The sequence below is a fragment of the Aedes albopictus genome, chromosome 2, assembly GCF_035046485.1.
Source record: "Aedes albopictus strain Foshan chromosome 2, AalbF5, whole genome shotgun sequence".
NCBI classification, from domain to species: Eukaryota; Metazoa; Arthropoda; class Insecta; order Diptera; family Culicidae; genus Aedes; species Aedes albopictus.
Window position 1 is genome coordinate 122,421,758 of NC_085137.1, and position 17,612 is coordinate 122,439,369.

General features: G+C 43.4%; 2 protein-coding genes across 2 annotated transcripts; both read left to right on the forward strand.

Annotated features, from left to right (window-relative positions):
• Positions 1 to 1,543: 1,543 nt before the first annotated feature.
• On the forward strand, positions 1,544 to 5,558 carry LOC109415073 (mucin-2). Its single transcript, XM_019688968.3, has 4 exons — positions 1,544 to 1,686; positions 1,750 to 3,204; positions 3,445 to 5,268; positions 5,329 to 5,558. Exons 1-4 carry the CDS (start codon positions 1,638 to 1,640, stop codon positions 5,460 to 5,462), a joined length of 3,462 nt encoding a protein of 1,153 aa, XP_019544513.3. The 5' UTR covers positions 1,544 to 1,637; the 3' UTR covers positions 5,463 to 5,558.
• A 10,560-nt stretch (positions 5,559 to 16,118) lies between these two features.
• On the forward strand, positions 16,119 to 17,390 carry LOC109416358 (mucin-2-like). Its single transcript, XM_019690429.3, has 3 exons — positions 16,119 to 16,261; positions 16,328 to 16,948; positions 17,014 to 17,390. The coding sequence occupies exons 1-3, from the start codon at positions 16,216 to 16,218 to the stop codon at positions 17,148 to 17,150; spliced, it is 804 nt and encodes a 267-aa protein (XP_019545974.3). The 5' UTR covers positions 16,119 to 16,215; the 3' UTR covers positions 17,151 to 17,390.
• Positions 17,391 to 17,612: the final 222 nt, after the last annotated feature.

Sequence of the window (17,612 nt, forward strand, 5' to 3'; positions counted from 1 at the left end):
TGGATATCGTGCGAAAGGCCCTGCTCATGACGTACAATAGTGTGGAGCAATTTGTGTCGAATTTCGATGCCGATCGTGACAGTTGCCAGATTGTGTCCGATACCAAACCGAATACCCCATCCTGTTCCACTTATTCCGACCAGTATTTCCTGTTCCAGTGCTAAACCATCGCAAAGATGCCCGTCAGCCAGAGAAGAGACCTGGTTTCCAAGTGCAAGCTACGTTTGTCATACTGTTTGTCATAATGCCACGATAAATTATTGCCATATCAGACGTTTGCCATGCAATCCATACTGGTGTTAATATTGCTTGAAAAATGTACCAATTTAAAATGAACGATATCCATAATTGGTTTTAGGATATTTGGGCGAAACACATTTGGTCAAATGACGTTTGGTCTAATGGCATTTGGTCGGGCTAAATTTTGGAATCGGGAACGGTTTTTGAGCAGAACCATACCTCGAATTTTCAAGAGCACGTATCTGAGAAACCAAATGACGGTTTACACTGAAAACTTTTCAGTAAAAATCCACCAACAATTTAACTCGACTTTGGCCAAATATCCAGTATTTTTTTCAGTCTGGCGTAATTTTCCAGGTTTTTATGTCCATTCCAGTGGCAATTCATTTATATGACAACGAATCGTTTCTCATTTGATTTGGTGCTAAGGTTAACTGAAATGTTTTAAACATGAGTAGATAATTCATTGCAACACTGATTAAAAATGCTTATTTTGGTACCTATTGTGAATGGAGCAATATTGAGGATTATTCAATTTTTGAAAAATCACCACCTGCATAGAAAAATCGTCGATTGTTATTGAGGTACTGCGAGATATGGTATTATTATTCATTAGGTATTTGTTAGATACACACAGTATAGCCCATAAAAAAAACGAAAATGAATACCTTCTTCGAATGAGTGTAATCAGTCATTGTACCTTTTAATTCCGCCCTCTTTTGCGTATCCTTTGACAGATACGCGTATTTCTACTACCACTTGTAATCTTCCTCAGTGTCAGTTATCCAGTGGATAAAATGACAGTCGAACAGTGGTTGTCGAAAAACGCGTATCTGTCAAAAGATAAGCAAAAATGGGCGGAATTGAATGGTACAATAACTGAATACACTCATTCGAAGAAAATTTATTGTTTTCGTGATGATGATGAATCTGGGTGTTTTAATGGAATAGCTGTAAATAAGAAAGAGAAAATCGGGTTAAGTACTGTTCTTTTTAATTCCACTAAGAATTTGCATCCTTTGACAGATACGTATTTCGACGTAAGCTTGTTATTCTTGGCATTCTACTTCAACTGGATTAGATTACAGGATCGCAACAGCAAACGTTTTCATGCTTTAAGTGGAAGAATGCTTCGAGCACGAATTTTTACTACTGCAAAAACTAAAAAATGGGTGACACAGACCTGGACGCGACACACCAGCTTTCGAGATAAAGCTATTTGCATAGATGGCATTGTCCTATCAATGCTCTTCAGTGCTCCATCGATAAAGAGTCATCACCGGCCATTGAAATTATATATTTTGGATGCTTGGTAGCTCTACGGGCCATTTGATATAAGTCGATTGCGGGCTCCAGTGCATGAAGGTGTATTGCGAAGATTCCAATAAGCGGTGACAATGTGGACCCGAGTCACGTTACTCTTGTTGGGAGTGATTTTTCACAGAGGTACAAGTTTTATAGTCTTCTTCAGAATATTTAAAGTGATTTGAATCGTTTTCTTCCATATAGTGAATCCACAACTTATGTGTTATGAGTGTTTTGATTGTGACATAAATCCTGCCATTTTGGTGCAGTGTAGTGAAGATGTTCTGACGAGTGCACAACCTACTTTACCGGATACATCTGAACTGACCACTCCGGAACTTACGGCTAATCCATCAATACCGACCAGTCCGGATGCAACATGTCCAACGTGTGGACCTGCAACAGATGAAACGTTCACACCAACATTACCAACTACTCCTGATTTAACTACTGCTTCTACATCACCGACAACACAAGAACCGACATGTCCAACATGTGGAACAAGTCCTGTATTTACTCCTACTTTACCGACGGGTCCAGATCTAACTACGATTTCTACGATGCCAACGAGTCAAGAACCAACATGCCCAACTTGTGGTTCATCGGAAACCACGCCAGTGTTCACACCAACTCTGCCTACAAGTCCAGAGCTTACAACTGAATCTACTATGCCAACAAGTGCTGAGCCTTCATGTCCTACATGTGGGCCAGCAACTGATACTACACCAGTGTTCACTCCAACTTTGCCAACGAGTCCAGAGCTTACGACATCAACTGATACTACTGTAACGGTGACCATGCCTACAACTCAATCTCCTACGCCACCAGCTACAGAAACAACTCCTCCTCTGACGCCACCAATTACAGATACGACGCAGCCACCAACATTTACTGAGCCAACCACTTTAACTCCAACAATAACTGTAACCGATACAACCGCTTCCCCTACAGTCACCATGCCAACAACCCCACCTTTAACGCCACCTATTACGGAAACTACTCAACCACCAACGTTAACTGAGCCCACAACTTTAGCTCCAACAATAACTGTAACCGATACAACAGCTTCTCCAACAGTCACCATGCCTACAAATCCACCATTAACACCACCAATTACGGATACTACCCAACCACCAACTTTCACTGAACCAACAACTTTAGCCCCAACAATGACAGCAACCGATACAACAGCATCGCCAACAGTCATCGTACCAACTACTCCTCCTTTGACGCCTCCAATTACGGACACTACTCAACCACCAACGGATACAACGCCTACCATACCTACCAGCGCTGCACCGACATGTGCAACATGTGGCCCAGAAACAGATACCACCCCAGTATTCACTCCGACTTTGCCTACAACACCAGAACTTACAACTGTTTCAACTATGTCTACCAATTCGGAGCCAACGTGCCCTACCTGTCAACCATCGGAAACAACGCCTGTATTCACCCCAACATTACCCACGAGCCCCGAACTGACTACCGAATCGACATTACCAACCAATCCTGAGCCAACTTGCCCTTCATGTGGAACATCAGAAACGACCCCAGTGTTTACTCCAACTTTACCCACAAGTCCTGAGTTGACCACCATGTCTACCATACCTACTAACCCGGAACCAACATGTCCCACTTGTGCTCCAGCAGAAACAGGTAGGGTTAAGCTGGGGAAGCTAATCTTCCCAACTACATTATTCGATGCTAACACGTTTACGCCTGTTATCATAAATACTCTTCCTAACACGCTCTCTCCATCCATCACATTTTCTGCAAATTCATCCATTTTTGCTCCGCGACAAACCGTCATCCCGGGTATTGTAACGCCTGCTTGGCCTGACTGGGCCCAACCTTCGTTGTCGATCACTACTCAACTAACGACGATCTGGCCAACAGGTCCCATAACAAACCCAGGTGGGCCTACAACACCTCAACTTACTACAATCTGGCCAACTGTAACCGAAGCTGCTGGAACAACCTCTTCGCAGCTAACAACGATATGGCCAACAGATCCGTCAACCATAATCAGTACAGTTGATCCCACTACGCCGCAGCTCACCACAATTTGGCCTACGGATACCAGTTCAGCTGGAACAACGACTTCTCAACTAACAACAATTTGGCCTACGGACCCTAGTACCAATACAAATCCTGCAAGTCCAACTACACCACAGCTCACTACAATTTGGCCTTCTGATACCAGTACAGCTGGGACAACGACTTCTCAACTCACGACAGTTTGGCCTACGGATCCTACCACCATTACAGATCCGGGAAGTTCAAGTACACCTCAGCTTACAACAGTTTGGCCTACAGATACCAGTTCAGCTGGGACAACAACTTCTCAGCTTACAACAATTTGGCCTACGGACCCTACTACCATCACAAATCCAGCTAGTCAAACTACGCCCCAACTCACTACAGTTTGGCCTACAGATACCAGTACAGTTGGAACAACAACTTCTCAGCTTACAACAATTTGGCCAACGGAGCTGACAACACCACCTGCTACGAATACAGTTGATACAACTACTCCACAATTCACAACTATCTGGCCAGCGGCACAAACAACCTCGTTTACAACAATCTGGCCAGCCTGGCCAGATCTTACCACTGCCGGGACGACGACGTCACAGCTTACCACCATATGGCCAACATCGACGCAATACCCAGCGATAACTACTCCTCCACTCACCCAAGGTCCAGGGGGCATTACTACGCCTTCATTGACGCAGGCACCAGGGGGCATCACGACGCCTTCATTGACGCAGGCTCCAGGGGGCATCACGACGCCTTCATTGACACAGGCACCAGGGGGCATTACGACGCCTTCATTGACGCAGGCACCAGGGGGCATTACGACGCCTTCATTAACACAGGCACCAGGGGGCATCACGACGCCTTCATTGACGCAGGCACCAGGGGGCATCACGACCCCTTCATTGACACAGGCACCAGGGGGCATTACGACGCCTTCATTAACACAGGGTCCCGGGGGCATTACGACGCCTTCATTGACGCAGGCACCAGGGGGCATCACGACGCCTTCATTAACACAGGGTCCCGGGGGCATCACGACGCCTTCCCTCACTCAAACTGCACCAGTAGTTACCCAACCCTCGGGAATTTTAACGACCCCGCCACTTACTCAAACTGCTCCTGCGGTCACTCAACCGTCGGGAATTCTTACGACGCCATCGCTTACTCAAACTGCTCCAGCCATCACACAACCTTCCGGAATCCTTACGACACCTTCGCTTACTCAAACTGCACCCGCGATCACTCAACCTTCCGGAATCCTCACAACTCCTTCGCTTACTCAAACTGCACCCGCGGTTACGCAACCTTCCGGAATCCTTACAACGCCATCACTTACCCAAACAGCTCCTGCCATCACGCAACCTTCCGGAATCCTTACGACGCCATCGCTTACTCAAACTGCACCCGCGATCACCCAACCTTCCGGAATCCTCACGACACCTTCCTTTACTCAAAATGCTCCTGCGGTCACTCAACCCGCAGGAATCCTTACAACGGCTCCGCTAACGCTAGCCGCGCCTGCAGGAATCCTCACAACTGCTTCACTTACTCAAGCTGCACAAGCAATCACAGCTGCACCAACGGAACCTTCACTTTGGGCTCCGGTATTAACTCCAGCTGTGCCTGCCAAAAGGCATCTTCCGCTCCCAGTGAACATCTGCTACACCACGGAGCAGCTTGGTAAGTCTCTTATGCTTTACGACCATTGTCCTCAACATCATTCGCTGAATCTCTTTGCAGTTAACAACCGAGTGGTGATCAACCGAGGCTGTACAAAACGAGATCACTCGATTGAAACGACCTGCGCCAACCTTACCAACAACCAATCATACACCAGGTGTGCCATGTGTGCCTGGAGTCTCTGTAATCAATAGTCTGTCTCGACAATTAGAATTTAAGATCACTGATATTAGCATGTTAACTAGGTATAGTTCTATCAATAAATTGTATCTACCATTTTTGTATCCATATACCATTTGGCCGTGGACCTTTTTCTCAGAACCATGTGTTATCTCAAGGCCCACCACACATAGTCAGCGTAACTCTCAATCAATCATTAGGACAGCACGCGTAAGGCGCACAATTTCACTGCATTGAGTGCGCGGCCGTCCGTTGGCAGCTCGGTGCAGAACAATGTCGCCAGCCATGAACAGCTGTCTGTGGCATGTTTCACCAACACTTCGTTATCTGTCACTCTCAATCGTTCGAACAGACGACGGCCCGAAAGCTATGATATGTTATCTAGTCAACTGGAGTCAATCCTCTAATATTCGACTGGTAAATCACCGAATTATTTGGTTTTGGGGGTGTGCGTTGCGAAACATCATCGCTGTCTGCCGCTGTCAGTGTGGTTTGTACTTTGTCCAATGGTGACGTCGTTCCGACCGCAATAAGTATGCCAATCCGCGATGACCCGGCGATTTACCTACCATCGGTCAATGGATAATCCATCATCCACTGAAATGTGGAACTCATTAACAATTGTATACCTTAGGAGTTGTGCTGTTTTGAACTTTGAATACCAAACAGTGTGGTATGTCATTCATCACGTAATAGTAACTTGGTGAAATTTTCAATAAAATGCTCTGATTATTGGGTTATTCATCAACTACAATACCTACTGGCAGCTACTCATAGAAATACTAAAAAATCTTGTATCGGCTTTGCGAACCCTCAAAGCAGAATACCCTGTTCGAATGAGTGTAATCATTTTAATTCCGCCCTGTTATGCTTATCCTTTGACAGATACACGTATTTCGACTGCCACTTGTAATCTTCGTCAGTGTAGTAGATCAAAGTGGATAACTGACACTGAGGAAGGTTTCAAGTGGTAGTCTAAGCATAATAGGGGTAGGTTAAGCATAATAGGGTGGAATTGAAAGGTACAAAATTGATTACTCTCATTCGAAGAGCTAAATATTCGTTTAGGCTAAAGTGACCAGACGTCCCGCGTTTCACGGGACAGTCCTGCATTTTGACCAAATGTCCCGCGAAATGTCCCGCGTTCGTCTCAAAACGTAAAAAAACATCAAACATATTAACAAAATTTTCAATATAAGAGTTCTAAAACTGAAAGATTTTTGCGAGAATGTGCATGAAGATTCTGGGTTACAGTTACAGTTTGAACTTTTGAAAGCTTTTTTTATCAAGCGATAGCCCAGCATTTTTTTTTAATTTTTGATGAAAAAAAAAGTCGAATATTTGGTTGATTTTTATGCACGGTCAGGCAGCATTATTTTGCAGTTCGGTGAATAAAATAGAGAGTGACAAGAGTACAATTACAAAAATAGTAGACGAAACTGTCTCAATTCAAATTTCATGAAAGGGTAGAAATCTATTGGCAGGCGGTTCAAACGAATAAGCTCGTGAATTAAATTCATCCAGGAAGTTAATCAATGTTGACAGAGAAGCATCCGAGCTACTCAATGAAGTAGCACGCAAATAAGGACAAAATTGGACAAGCAGAAGCTAGATTGGTGAGCATTTTCAGGCACTTTGAGGGTAATGATAACCTCAAAAAATTGTAGAGTACACGTCATGCTTGTCAGGCACCAAAACTGTAAAAAACGATTGTTGTTTTAGTTGTGTACGAAGTTTGAACCACCTTAATTTTAATTTTAAAAGAGAGAAGAAATATTAAAATCATTTTTGCATGCTAGATTTAATTATCAGGTTTCTTTAGCAGACTGTACAAAAAATGTTTATAAGTTTGCCCCACTTCTGCGAAGCTCACAACGTTGAAAAATATGCTTGGTAGAAGAAACGAGTGCTTAGGTTTCCCATCTACTCAGCCTTGAAAATCAGGACATTTCATGTATTTTCTTGAAAATGAGTAAAACTCCTCGGATTTGTTAAGAAATATTTTGCCAAATTTATGCAAAAATAAGAACATGCCCTGCTAAATCAGGACGGATGGTGACCCTACGAGTGCTTCGTATTCTACTAACAAAAAAAAGAAACGTTACGTATTCGTTAACAAAAAAATTAAAAATAAAATAATAAAAATTTTGATCATGATTTCCAAATTAATGTCCCGGGTTGGAGCTCTGATCATCTGGTCACTTTAGTTTAGGCACAAATTTTACGAACGAAGCATCTACGATTGGTGCTCCTGAAAACGTGAGTAGGGGTCCAAGTCGGCCATTGCGGCAGCCATATTTGAATTCTCTTACTTGTTGACTCCACAACCAATCATTTTGCCCAATTTTCCCCTATAAAAACGTACGTAATGGAACATACACACTAGGTTGTCCCAAAATTGCACATGGTCAAAAAGCTTGGGGGCTCACCCTGCAAATGATAGCTATGGGTGTTAGAAACAAGCTTTTGTATGACGGCAACTTTCAGAAATGACGTTTAGAGGTCGCCGCGGCGAGATGTTTGAAAAATGGCCATTTTTCGTAATAAATTTCATACAAATATTTTTTACCGTACAAAAATTGGCAATACCCACTATTTTTATATTTTTTACAGCTTGATATGGACCCAAACTACCTGGGAAAAATAATAAACGACATGTTTAGCAGGTAACTTTCTGACACTGAATTCTTGAATTTACTAAAATTTGTCATTTTTTGATATACTGTGCATTTTACCCATCATAAAAACTATCTGAGCATTATGCTAATTTAAAACATTTTCCATAAAAAGATAGGAAATTTTATGAGGAAAAACTTTGCCGAAGACAGCATGGCGTTTTTTCTATCCGTTTTAGAGATATTCACAATTTACTATTTGGTGAAAATTGAATTTTTGGGTATTTTTCTAAAAATGTCACATAAGAACTTCCCAAAAACACATACAACGTAAAAAATCACGTATGCTCAACAAGTTTTTGTCTTGATTGTGTTATAGAATTATGGTGACATAATTTTTTTTTTTTTGTTATTCAATAGAAATATAGAAATCAACTAGCAAAGATTTCTTAAAAAGCTAGCTCTCTTGATAAGCTTCGTACTGCCTATTGATTTTTTTTAAAGATATTCTCCACAAAATGTTGAGCCATATTTTCGCGTTTATCTTACTTTCCTGTCGATATTCTCAATTATTTTTCTACACGAAGACGTATGAGTCCTGGACCAGTGAAACAGCCCAGGAAACAGTGGCAAAGTAAATAAAGGCGAATACGTTGATCCATACCAAATTCAAATCGCGATTTCGAACATCTTACGTAAGAATACCAACTTTTAGATACTAACTTCCAATTCAAGACATTCTAAAAAGCAGAGAATGTCTTTTTTACATTTACTGACTTGAACTATCTTATCAACACCGGAAATAATATATACCGAGGCAAATTGAAACGGGTGGGATAAGTTGAACCAGTGGGTTAACGTAATGTTATCCAAGGTTTGAACAATTTGAATACCATAACACATACACGGCATACAATAAGACAAGGTATGCTATTATTGGTAAACAACAGTTTTGGACGTAAACAAGTGACGTAATTTTTATCGTCCTATATGTTGATCGAAATGATAGGGACTACTAGAACGTTTCATTGATGTCTTTGAACGATTTGAACCAACATCACTGAAAACCAAAACGGCATGTTTTGAGGAATGTATCACCTTCTAAATGATATAGAAAATGTGCCGTGCGTTTGATTGTTTATTATGCTCGTATAAACCATTGCCAGTACATAACCGTTAAAAATGCCATGGCCTACTGAGGCATCTTAAAATAGTACCTAATGATCAAGTTTCTCGCTAGTAAGGTACCTTTCAATATCAAAGAAAATGGATTTGTCAACGGAAACAAAAATTCAATAAATGATGCCACCACAATTCCTCAACACAATCAAGACAAAAACTTGTTGAGTATACGTGATTTTTTTACTTTGTATGTGTTTTTGGGAAGTTCTTTTGTGATATTTTTTAAATACCTGAAAATCAAAATTTCACCAAATATCGTGAATAACTCAAAAACGGATAGTAAAAACGCAATGCTGTCTTCGGCAAAGTTTTTCCTCATTAAATTTCCTATCTTTTTATGGAAATTATTTTAAATTAGCATAATGTTCAGATACTTTTTATGATGGGTAAAATGCACAGTATATCAAAAAATGACAAATTTTAGTAAATTCAAAAATTTAGTATCAAGAAGTTACCTGCAAAACATGTCGTTAATTATTTTTCCCAGGTAGTTTGGATCCATATCAAACTGTAAAAAATATAAAAATAGTGGGCATTGCCAATTTTTGTACGGAAAAAAAATATTTGTATGAAATTTATTACGAAAAATAATCATTTTTAAAAATCTCGCTGGGGCGACCTCTAAACGTCATTTCTGAAAGTTGCCGTCATACAAAAGTTTGTTTCTAACACCCTTAGCTATCATTTGCAGGGTGAGCCCCCAAGCTTTTCGACCATGTGAAATTTTGGGACAACCTAATACACACACATTTGATGTAAAGCATGAGTGAGTGCTTGTTACGCTTTCACATCGTACAAGGTGGATCGGTACAGATTGAATTTAAGCAGTTTGAGCTCAGTAAAAAAAGTAATAGCTCACAGACCTATAGGTTTATTGTCCAATCCACAGATGGTGATATGTACTACGTAAAGGGTGGACTAACATGTACATATGCCTAATTTATTTAATAAAAGCAGCAGTAATCTATACAATAACTCTCTTTGTTACTCTGATCCTCGAACGTGGTCGTAGTGCGCGCGGTTATTGTAAATATTCTAGGTTAGAAATTAAACCTCTTTAATAATTTTCATATTGTATCTTCGTCTAGGATCGATTGGAAAACAGCTATAACTGGTACACTGAGCCTGTTCCTTTTTGGACCACCCTAATTAAACCGAATTTCTACAGCAGCACTTTAGTAATGGCAGCTTGAAACTACATTTATTATTCAAATGATAGCAAAAACAAGTACACAATTAATTCCTTTCTTTTCGACTTATTTCTAATATTATAATTTTAATGGTTTTTCTATTGTTTCCTTTGCAGGCGGCTTTTCAAGCGCGGTTTAAATCCGATTGGATCCTGCAGACGTATCAAACTTTTCAAATAAAGAGATCAAACAAATTTGCTCAATTTATAGCTCTCCTCGGAAAATCACAAGAACTACCTCTAATCTTCTACCGCAACAACTATCGGCTCTATTATTTATATTTTCACTAACTTGAACTGAAACTCAATAACTTTTCCTGGTTCGCTATTTTCTTAGTTCACTTTAAACCATTTTGCTCGTCTCTTCTAGAAATCTTGTTTTTGTTTATGTTTACCTTCTACCTGCTGACAGCTATGCTCATCTCATGGTTCATCCATCAACCGGAGTTGTCTGGTCCAGTGTGGGCCGCATGTTGCCCCCTGGTTGCGCTGGCGAAGTGTGGTACGCAGCTGTGCTAACACACCCCCTCCCGTAACTCTGGTGGGGCTCCTTGGCTGCACCGGATTTACCCTCTTGCACCTCGAGCACAGCCAGTCTGGTCACCGGTCTTCAAAACTTACCCTACATTACGGCCTGTTAAATACTGCCGTCCGCATCCGGGTAGACGTCCATCACCAAGCTCCGGGTCCAGCTCTTCTGCACGGCGTCATCGGTGATGACGGAAAACCATTTCGTCCGCTGGTTGAAGAATGGCAGGTACTCGGACATCCACCGAGCCCACAGCTTGCCCACCAGTCGCTGTGACCGCTTGTAGCGGTCCCGCAATGTGTCGACCTCGCTCTTCGGTAGAACGAAACGCTCCTTGCCGATCGCGTCAACGCCACCAACAAAACGGTTCGGCGTCAACGCTTGCTCCGCTTCTAGTGCCATGCCAACGTAGGTTAGCTTCGTCCGCACTTCGCCGCGAATCGTCCATCCGTCGCTCCATCAGTGTTGCCTCCTTCAAACTACGGCCAACCGTGACAGATCCACAGTAATCCACAGCAGTATGGCTGAACCGTGGCAGATGCGGTGTCATGCGCGACATCTCTTCTACACCTTCCTCGTTCAGGAACGGGCTTAAGCTGTGCTGGCTACTGGTCCCGCTCTCTTGCTGCTGCTGGTGCGGCTGCTTTTGGTTCTTCGTCAAGATGAAGACTTCTTCCGCGAAGAAATCGACCCTGTAATCGGTCGATCTCCAAAAATACTTCTCCGCTTTCTGGTAATCTTTTCGTTCCAGCATTCAGGCCAGCATTCCTCCGGTTGGTACCGGAACCCTCTACCACGAAACCATGATCCATCTGAACGCATACTATTCAGTTTCTCCCACTTCATCAACGAGTCGGCCACGTTGCACTTCGTCTGCACCAATCTCCATTTTGCAAGCCTGATTAAGCTGCGAATCTCGCCGGTCCAGAATGCCTCAATCTGCTCGTACCGACGGTGGTCGGAGTGGATCCACGACAGTACGGTCTTCGAGTCGGACCACATAAAACGCTGCTTCATTTCCATCGAAATCGTCTCACCAACGGAGCTCGCCAGCCTCGCTCCTAACACTGCAGCTTGCAGCTCCAGTCGTGGTATGGGCATGTGCTGCAACGGCGCTACCTTCGACCTCGCCATCACGAGCAAGCATAACGGCCCGGTGGCTGTCTTGATGCGGATGTACGCCACGGCACCGAACGTGTCCTGGCTCGCGTCAACAAAAACATTCAGTTGTGTGCTACGGGAGTAGTAGCGGGGAACACGGACACATTCCTCTTTCGAAAGCTTTTGGATACAGTTGCTCTTCTTCTCCTCGCTCGGATTGCTGACGATGTTCAGCGGAACGTGCCATACCTTGTTGCACTCCAACGCTAGCTGCTTCGACGCCGTCGCTTCGTACACGTTGCCTTCGTCGAGATTGTCAGCGATCATGCAACGGACCTTGGCATCGACCTTCGGATCCTTCCTCAGGCGCTTCTCCAACGTCAGCCTCTTCACCACCATAGGGTAGCTGTCGGTAGCTTCGGTATCATCTTCTGTCGCGAAACGATCGCTGATCCTCCCCGTAGACCTCTCCAAAATCTCCTTCGCTCTTCTGTCTTCTTCCGGCTCCGGATCATGGAACTCGTCGGACTCCTCCAGCGTGTAGTGGTTCTTCGGGAGATCCTGGTGAGACACCGGGCTGCAAGAATAATGCGCGACCATTCCGTTGATCACGTTTCCCGGTCCCGTCGGCTCGTATACGGTCCAAACCAGCTTCGACCTCACTGCTATAGGCTCCTGTGGTCGACCAATTCGCGATTCCAACGGTACGAAAAGATGGATGTCCTTCAACCCGATCAAAATTTGTGGAGCGGTTTGCTGTACATCGGTGATCGGTAGGCCTTGGAGATGTGCGTATTTCTTCACTACTTTCGAAATAGCTACCGTGTGCTGCGGCAGCTTCAAGCTCTCCACTGTGTGAGCACTCTTGATATGGAAGCGTTGCGTGGATCCTCTCGCCGAGGTGAACATATGCCTCGAACTCCTAGTTGATTCACCAGTGCCTTATCAACCAGCGTATACGATGATCCTTCGTCCAGAAACGCGATAGTGTTCACGGGGTATTTGCCCCAGTGCAGAGTGACGGGCATCATCCGAAAGATCACGGTTGACTTTGGCTGCACTGCGTGATCGTTGCAGTTTAGTCCTGCGACTGGCCTTACAAAATGAAGCAGCGGGTTGTGACGCTTCTCACAGCCATCGATGTTACAGCGGAAGCTTAGCTTGCAGCCGGTGGTGAGGTGTCATTTAGGCACAGTTGGCATAGCTTCCATCTGCGTACCGCTTCCCATCGCTCTTCCGAGCTGGAGTCTCCGAAACTTCTCGCAGTTCCGAATCCGGTGATCCACTCTGCCACAAATCCGGCAGGGCTTCCTCTCCCTCAGGGGTGAACTCGAACACCTACACTCTTCCACGTCGTGCAAATGCACGTAGCCGTCATGAGTTCTGCTTGTCGATCCTCTCTTCGATCCGGATTCTTCGATCCGCACATCTTCGTCAACGTCTCGTAGCTGCTGATGAACATCGGCCATTCTTCCATCCTGCCAGAAAACGTTGGTAACTTCCTGGACAGGAATTGCCGAGCGGACATCTGCGCCTTCATCGGTTCTCGCTGCCGATTCTTCCGCCCATCCTTGTCTTCTTCGCTAATGAAAAAAGTAAAATATTATCATGATCCACTAATTGTGAGGCATATCCCTTGCCTCTCGGCTATTTCACCGAGTTAGAAGGAAGGTAATAAATATGATACTGCTTCTAAGTACACCATTGAATTGGGTTTGTTGACACTTTCCGGTGCCAACCAGGGTGTACATGGTGAGTGTGATAATTGTTGGAAAACGATGTATCTGAGTGAGACTACGTTCTAAAATGGATACATCGCCAGAAATTACGCACCTGGAAATTACAAAATTATTTACTGTGAATTTCTCAGCCTCTCTTGATGCATGGGCAAATTTATGACAGGAATTGCTCAAGAAGTCATTTGTCTTCGATCGCAGAACGTTGTTAAGTTGTTAAGAAACGACAATCCAAATAGCAGTAACTGTATGAAGATTCTACCAGGAATCGGTCAATAACATTCTTGAGTGATTCCTTTTGAACGCGAAACTTTGGCTTAAGCCTGTAAAAGGGCTAAAGAACTTTTGTAAACAAAGTCTTCTATGGTTTCTAGTATGATCCAACAGATAAGAGCTTTTATGGTCATCGAGAGAGAAGCCTCTGTTTACGAGCTGTTCCACACTTTTAAGGAAAAACATATGCTTGATTTAAGCATTGGATGGTTCGTTTTCAATGATGTTGATTAAAACGAATCATACACTGAAAAGCGGCTTGCAGTAATGGATAATTTTTCCAGTTTACAGTTTGCTGGCCCAGAACCATTCTGTGGTATATCAAACTGTACAATTAAAATGGATCTGAAACGCTGGGCTGAGCAGAGGGTGATATCCAATATCTAAGAGCTTTTTGGTTTTATAAGCATTTGGTGTTATAAATCGTTTTGACTGATTGCAATTTTTGACATCCATCCAGTCAAAAATTGCAATCAGTCAAAACGATTTATAACACCAAATGCTTATAAAACCAAAAAGCTCTTAGAGCTCAACAAGAGAGCTCTATGTACATACACTGGCCTAATAACTGGACACTGCCCGAGCAGGTATCACTTGAAAAATAGTGGCCATATTCAGAGTGATATCTGTCGTTTCTGTAATATGGAACGTGAAACCTCGGAACATCTGCTTTGCAGTTGTGGTGCTTTATACACGCGCAGGCAAAGATTTCTAAATAGTGGTTGCTTGCAACCCAGTGAGATCTGGTCTGCAAAACCTGGGAAGGTCTTGGAGTTTATCAATTCCATTGTACCTGACTGGGAGACGACGCGTCGTGGCAGTAGCTGATTACTTGACACATGGTAATTAGCTGGCTAGATGCGAATATCAAAACGGGACATGCCACAAAAGTTCAGCCTATTGGACGCAGTGGCTTAATTTCCCCAACAGGGGAGGAAAAAAAAATGCATAATGCAGTAAACAAGCATAAAAATGATTTTAAATTTACCATGGTAAAACATGATCATCGACCCACCAACGCTTCTTGTGTGCGTTTTGTTTTTTCTCACATCAACCGGTTCGATAGCCGAGTGGTAGCGTGCGAGCCTGGTGATGTCAAGGTTCTTGGTTCGAATCCGGTTGCCAACAGTTGTTGAAAAGCGAGCCACGCTGTCTGAACCCAGCTGATTATAAAAATTGCATGTACATCGGGTTTCTTTCCATAAAACATCAGTATTCAAGCTATATTTTCATTTGCAGAAAGTTTCAAAATATTCTATCGGGGAAATTTTGATTTTTCCATTTTTTTTGACCGTTTTTCATACAAATTTGCTTGAAATCCTCATTTTCGGTCAATTTCTCTCCCATACAAAATGTATGGAAAAATTTTCACCGATAGAATATTTTAAAACCTTCTACAAATGAAAATATAGCTTGAATACTGATGATTCATGGAAAGAAAGCCGATGTACATTCAATTTTCATAATCTGCTGGTTCAGACACAGCGTGCGAGCCCATGGTAAAATTGAAAACATAATTCTGTTGAATTGAAACGAAACTCAGTCTGCACACATTTAGTGGCGTTGTGTATTTAAATTGACCCTCAGAATAGTAATTTTCACCGCAAGCCGCCGTTCAGTGTATGCTTGATGCAGACATCAACTCATCAATCAATTATTCAAAGCAATTATACCTAGAATAACTTCGAAGCTTTTTGCAAAATTCGGAAAGGCCTTGCACGGCACTACTACCGCTCAGAACTCAAAGTTCAAATTTCCAAAATCAAAATTTAGGGCTTGTTTCTCTTCCAGGTTGAGCTGCCCTACTGTCGATGTAATCAATAAATTGTGTTACTCATCACAACGAATACTGCATACCATACCATACCAACACACAAACTAATTATGAAAAATGATTCATCGCAAAAAAAAAATAGATCAGTTAAAATATGTATAGCTATAACCAAAGCCCCACTGCGTTTCCCCCTTCACGAAAGGGATAGAAGCAGCCAGCCAATGCATATCTTGGAAGTGATTACAAATCATATGATAAAAGATTATCCACTGCGTCAACAAAAGCGACCTGTAAATGGCTGCGGATAAACAGTTGACATTAGTCCATTGAAGTGCTACAATCGTGCTGTGTTTTCCTGACCGGCTAGAATGCAGTTGAAATTATTTCTATTAGTTGAAGTGCTTCTGGTTGCAAGTGAGTGCTAGAATTTGTTCCAGAGTTTGTGGTTTCTTAAAAAAACGTTCTCTATTAACTATGTAGCTACCAAAGCACAGCTAGTGTGCTACACCTGCAACGACTGCAATGTGGAAACGGTAGCGACTGTTCAAGCATGTGGTTCGACTACCGTAGCTCCGCCTGGAACAACACAACCTCTACCAGATACGACAACCGTAGTCCCTCCGGTAACAACTCTTCCGCCCGCAACAACCGTAGTCCCTCCGGATGATACGACCACGCCTCCACCAGCAACAACTATACCGGACACCACAACATCTCCGGGTCTAGCTACACCGGAAACCACCTTATTTCCACCAATAACGACTACGCTTACTCCAACAACTCTGCTGCCACCAACATCTCCGACAGCACCGCCGGACACTACGCTGTTTCCACCGACCACCGCGACCGCGCCCGATGGTCCACCCACATTACCGACAACAATTAGTACCACGATCAGTTCTTCCCCTGGAACTGACGGTCCAGCAACTCCGACGCTGCCAACCACCATCAGCACTACACTGGCTCCTGCTCTTGATCTGGCAACGCCTCCCATTTGGCAGTGGTTTTCCTCCGACGTTGAGGAACCCTCCTCTCGGATGTTGATTTCGATGCCGGCTCCCACCGCACCACTCCACGTTTGTTTCACGTTGAGATCGAACGGTATGTCGATAGGGTTTCTAAGAAGCTGATGTAATTCTCTTTAACTTTGTTTCCGTCCATTACAGTTGGAGACCGGGAAGTGGTTCGTCGTGGATGTACTCAGTTGCGGAATACCATCCCCGATACCTGCAACTACGAATCGGGCGGTCAGCACACTCACTGTTCTGTTTGTATGACGCACCTTTGCAACTATGGGTCGTAGTGAATGGGCGAGCCGCCGTACTTGGGAGTCTCAGTGATAGCAATGTTAAGGAACGTCCAGATTGTGACAGGTGTTGAAGCTTAAGTTTTTTTTATACTGTATCAAATAAAGTTGCATTCAGGCGTGTGTGCCGAAGTGTATTTTACCATTAGCAGAGTGTACAGTGAATGGCTTGGCGTGATTGAAAAGAGTAATGATAATTGTGACATATCCAAAACAGTGAACGCCTGTGTCGGCCAAGGAACGTTTCGTAATTGATTTTTTTAATTCCATGGACATGTGGCAGTGTAAGCGTCGCGCCTCGTTGATCTCCATAGACCTTCATCGATCACCGCGCTCCTTTGTATCCCGTTTGTCCCCAGCTGCGAAGTAAAAGTTCTAAAAACCGACAACAGCCCATTTCTTAACAGAATTTGACCAAATTTTGAATACAAACTCGCACAACACTCTAGTTTTGGAAAT

Bases quoted from the DNA above. Each gene is read 5' to 3' on its own strand.
- LOC109415073 (XM_019688968.3), top strand. From the start codon at position 1,638: ATGTGGACCCGAGTCACGTTACTCTTGTTGGGAGTGATTTTTCACAGA. The intron at 1,687-1,749 runs GTACAAGTTTTA...TCTTCCATATAG, and splicing joins GGGAGTGATTTTTCACAGAG to TGAATCCACAACTTATGTGT. The intron at 3,205-3,444 runs GTAGGGTTAAGC...TCTGGCCAACAG, and splicing joins TTGTGCTCCAGCAGAAACAG to GTCCCATAACAAACCCAGGT.
- LOC109416358 (XM_019690429.3), top strand. From the start codon at position 16,216: ATGCAGTTGAAATTATTTCTATTAGTTGAAGTGCTTCTGGTTGCAA. The intron at 16,262-16,327 runs GTGAGTGCTAGA...TTAACTATGTAG, and splicing joins TGAAGTGCTTCTGGTTGCAA to CTACCAAAGCACAGCTAGTG. The intron at 16,949-17,013 runs GTATGTCGATAG...CGTCCATTACAG, and splicing joins TTTCACGTTGAGATCGAACG to TTGGAGACCGGGAAGTGGTT.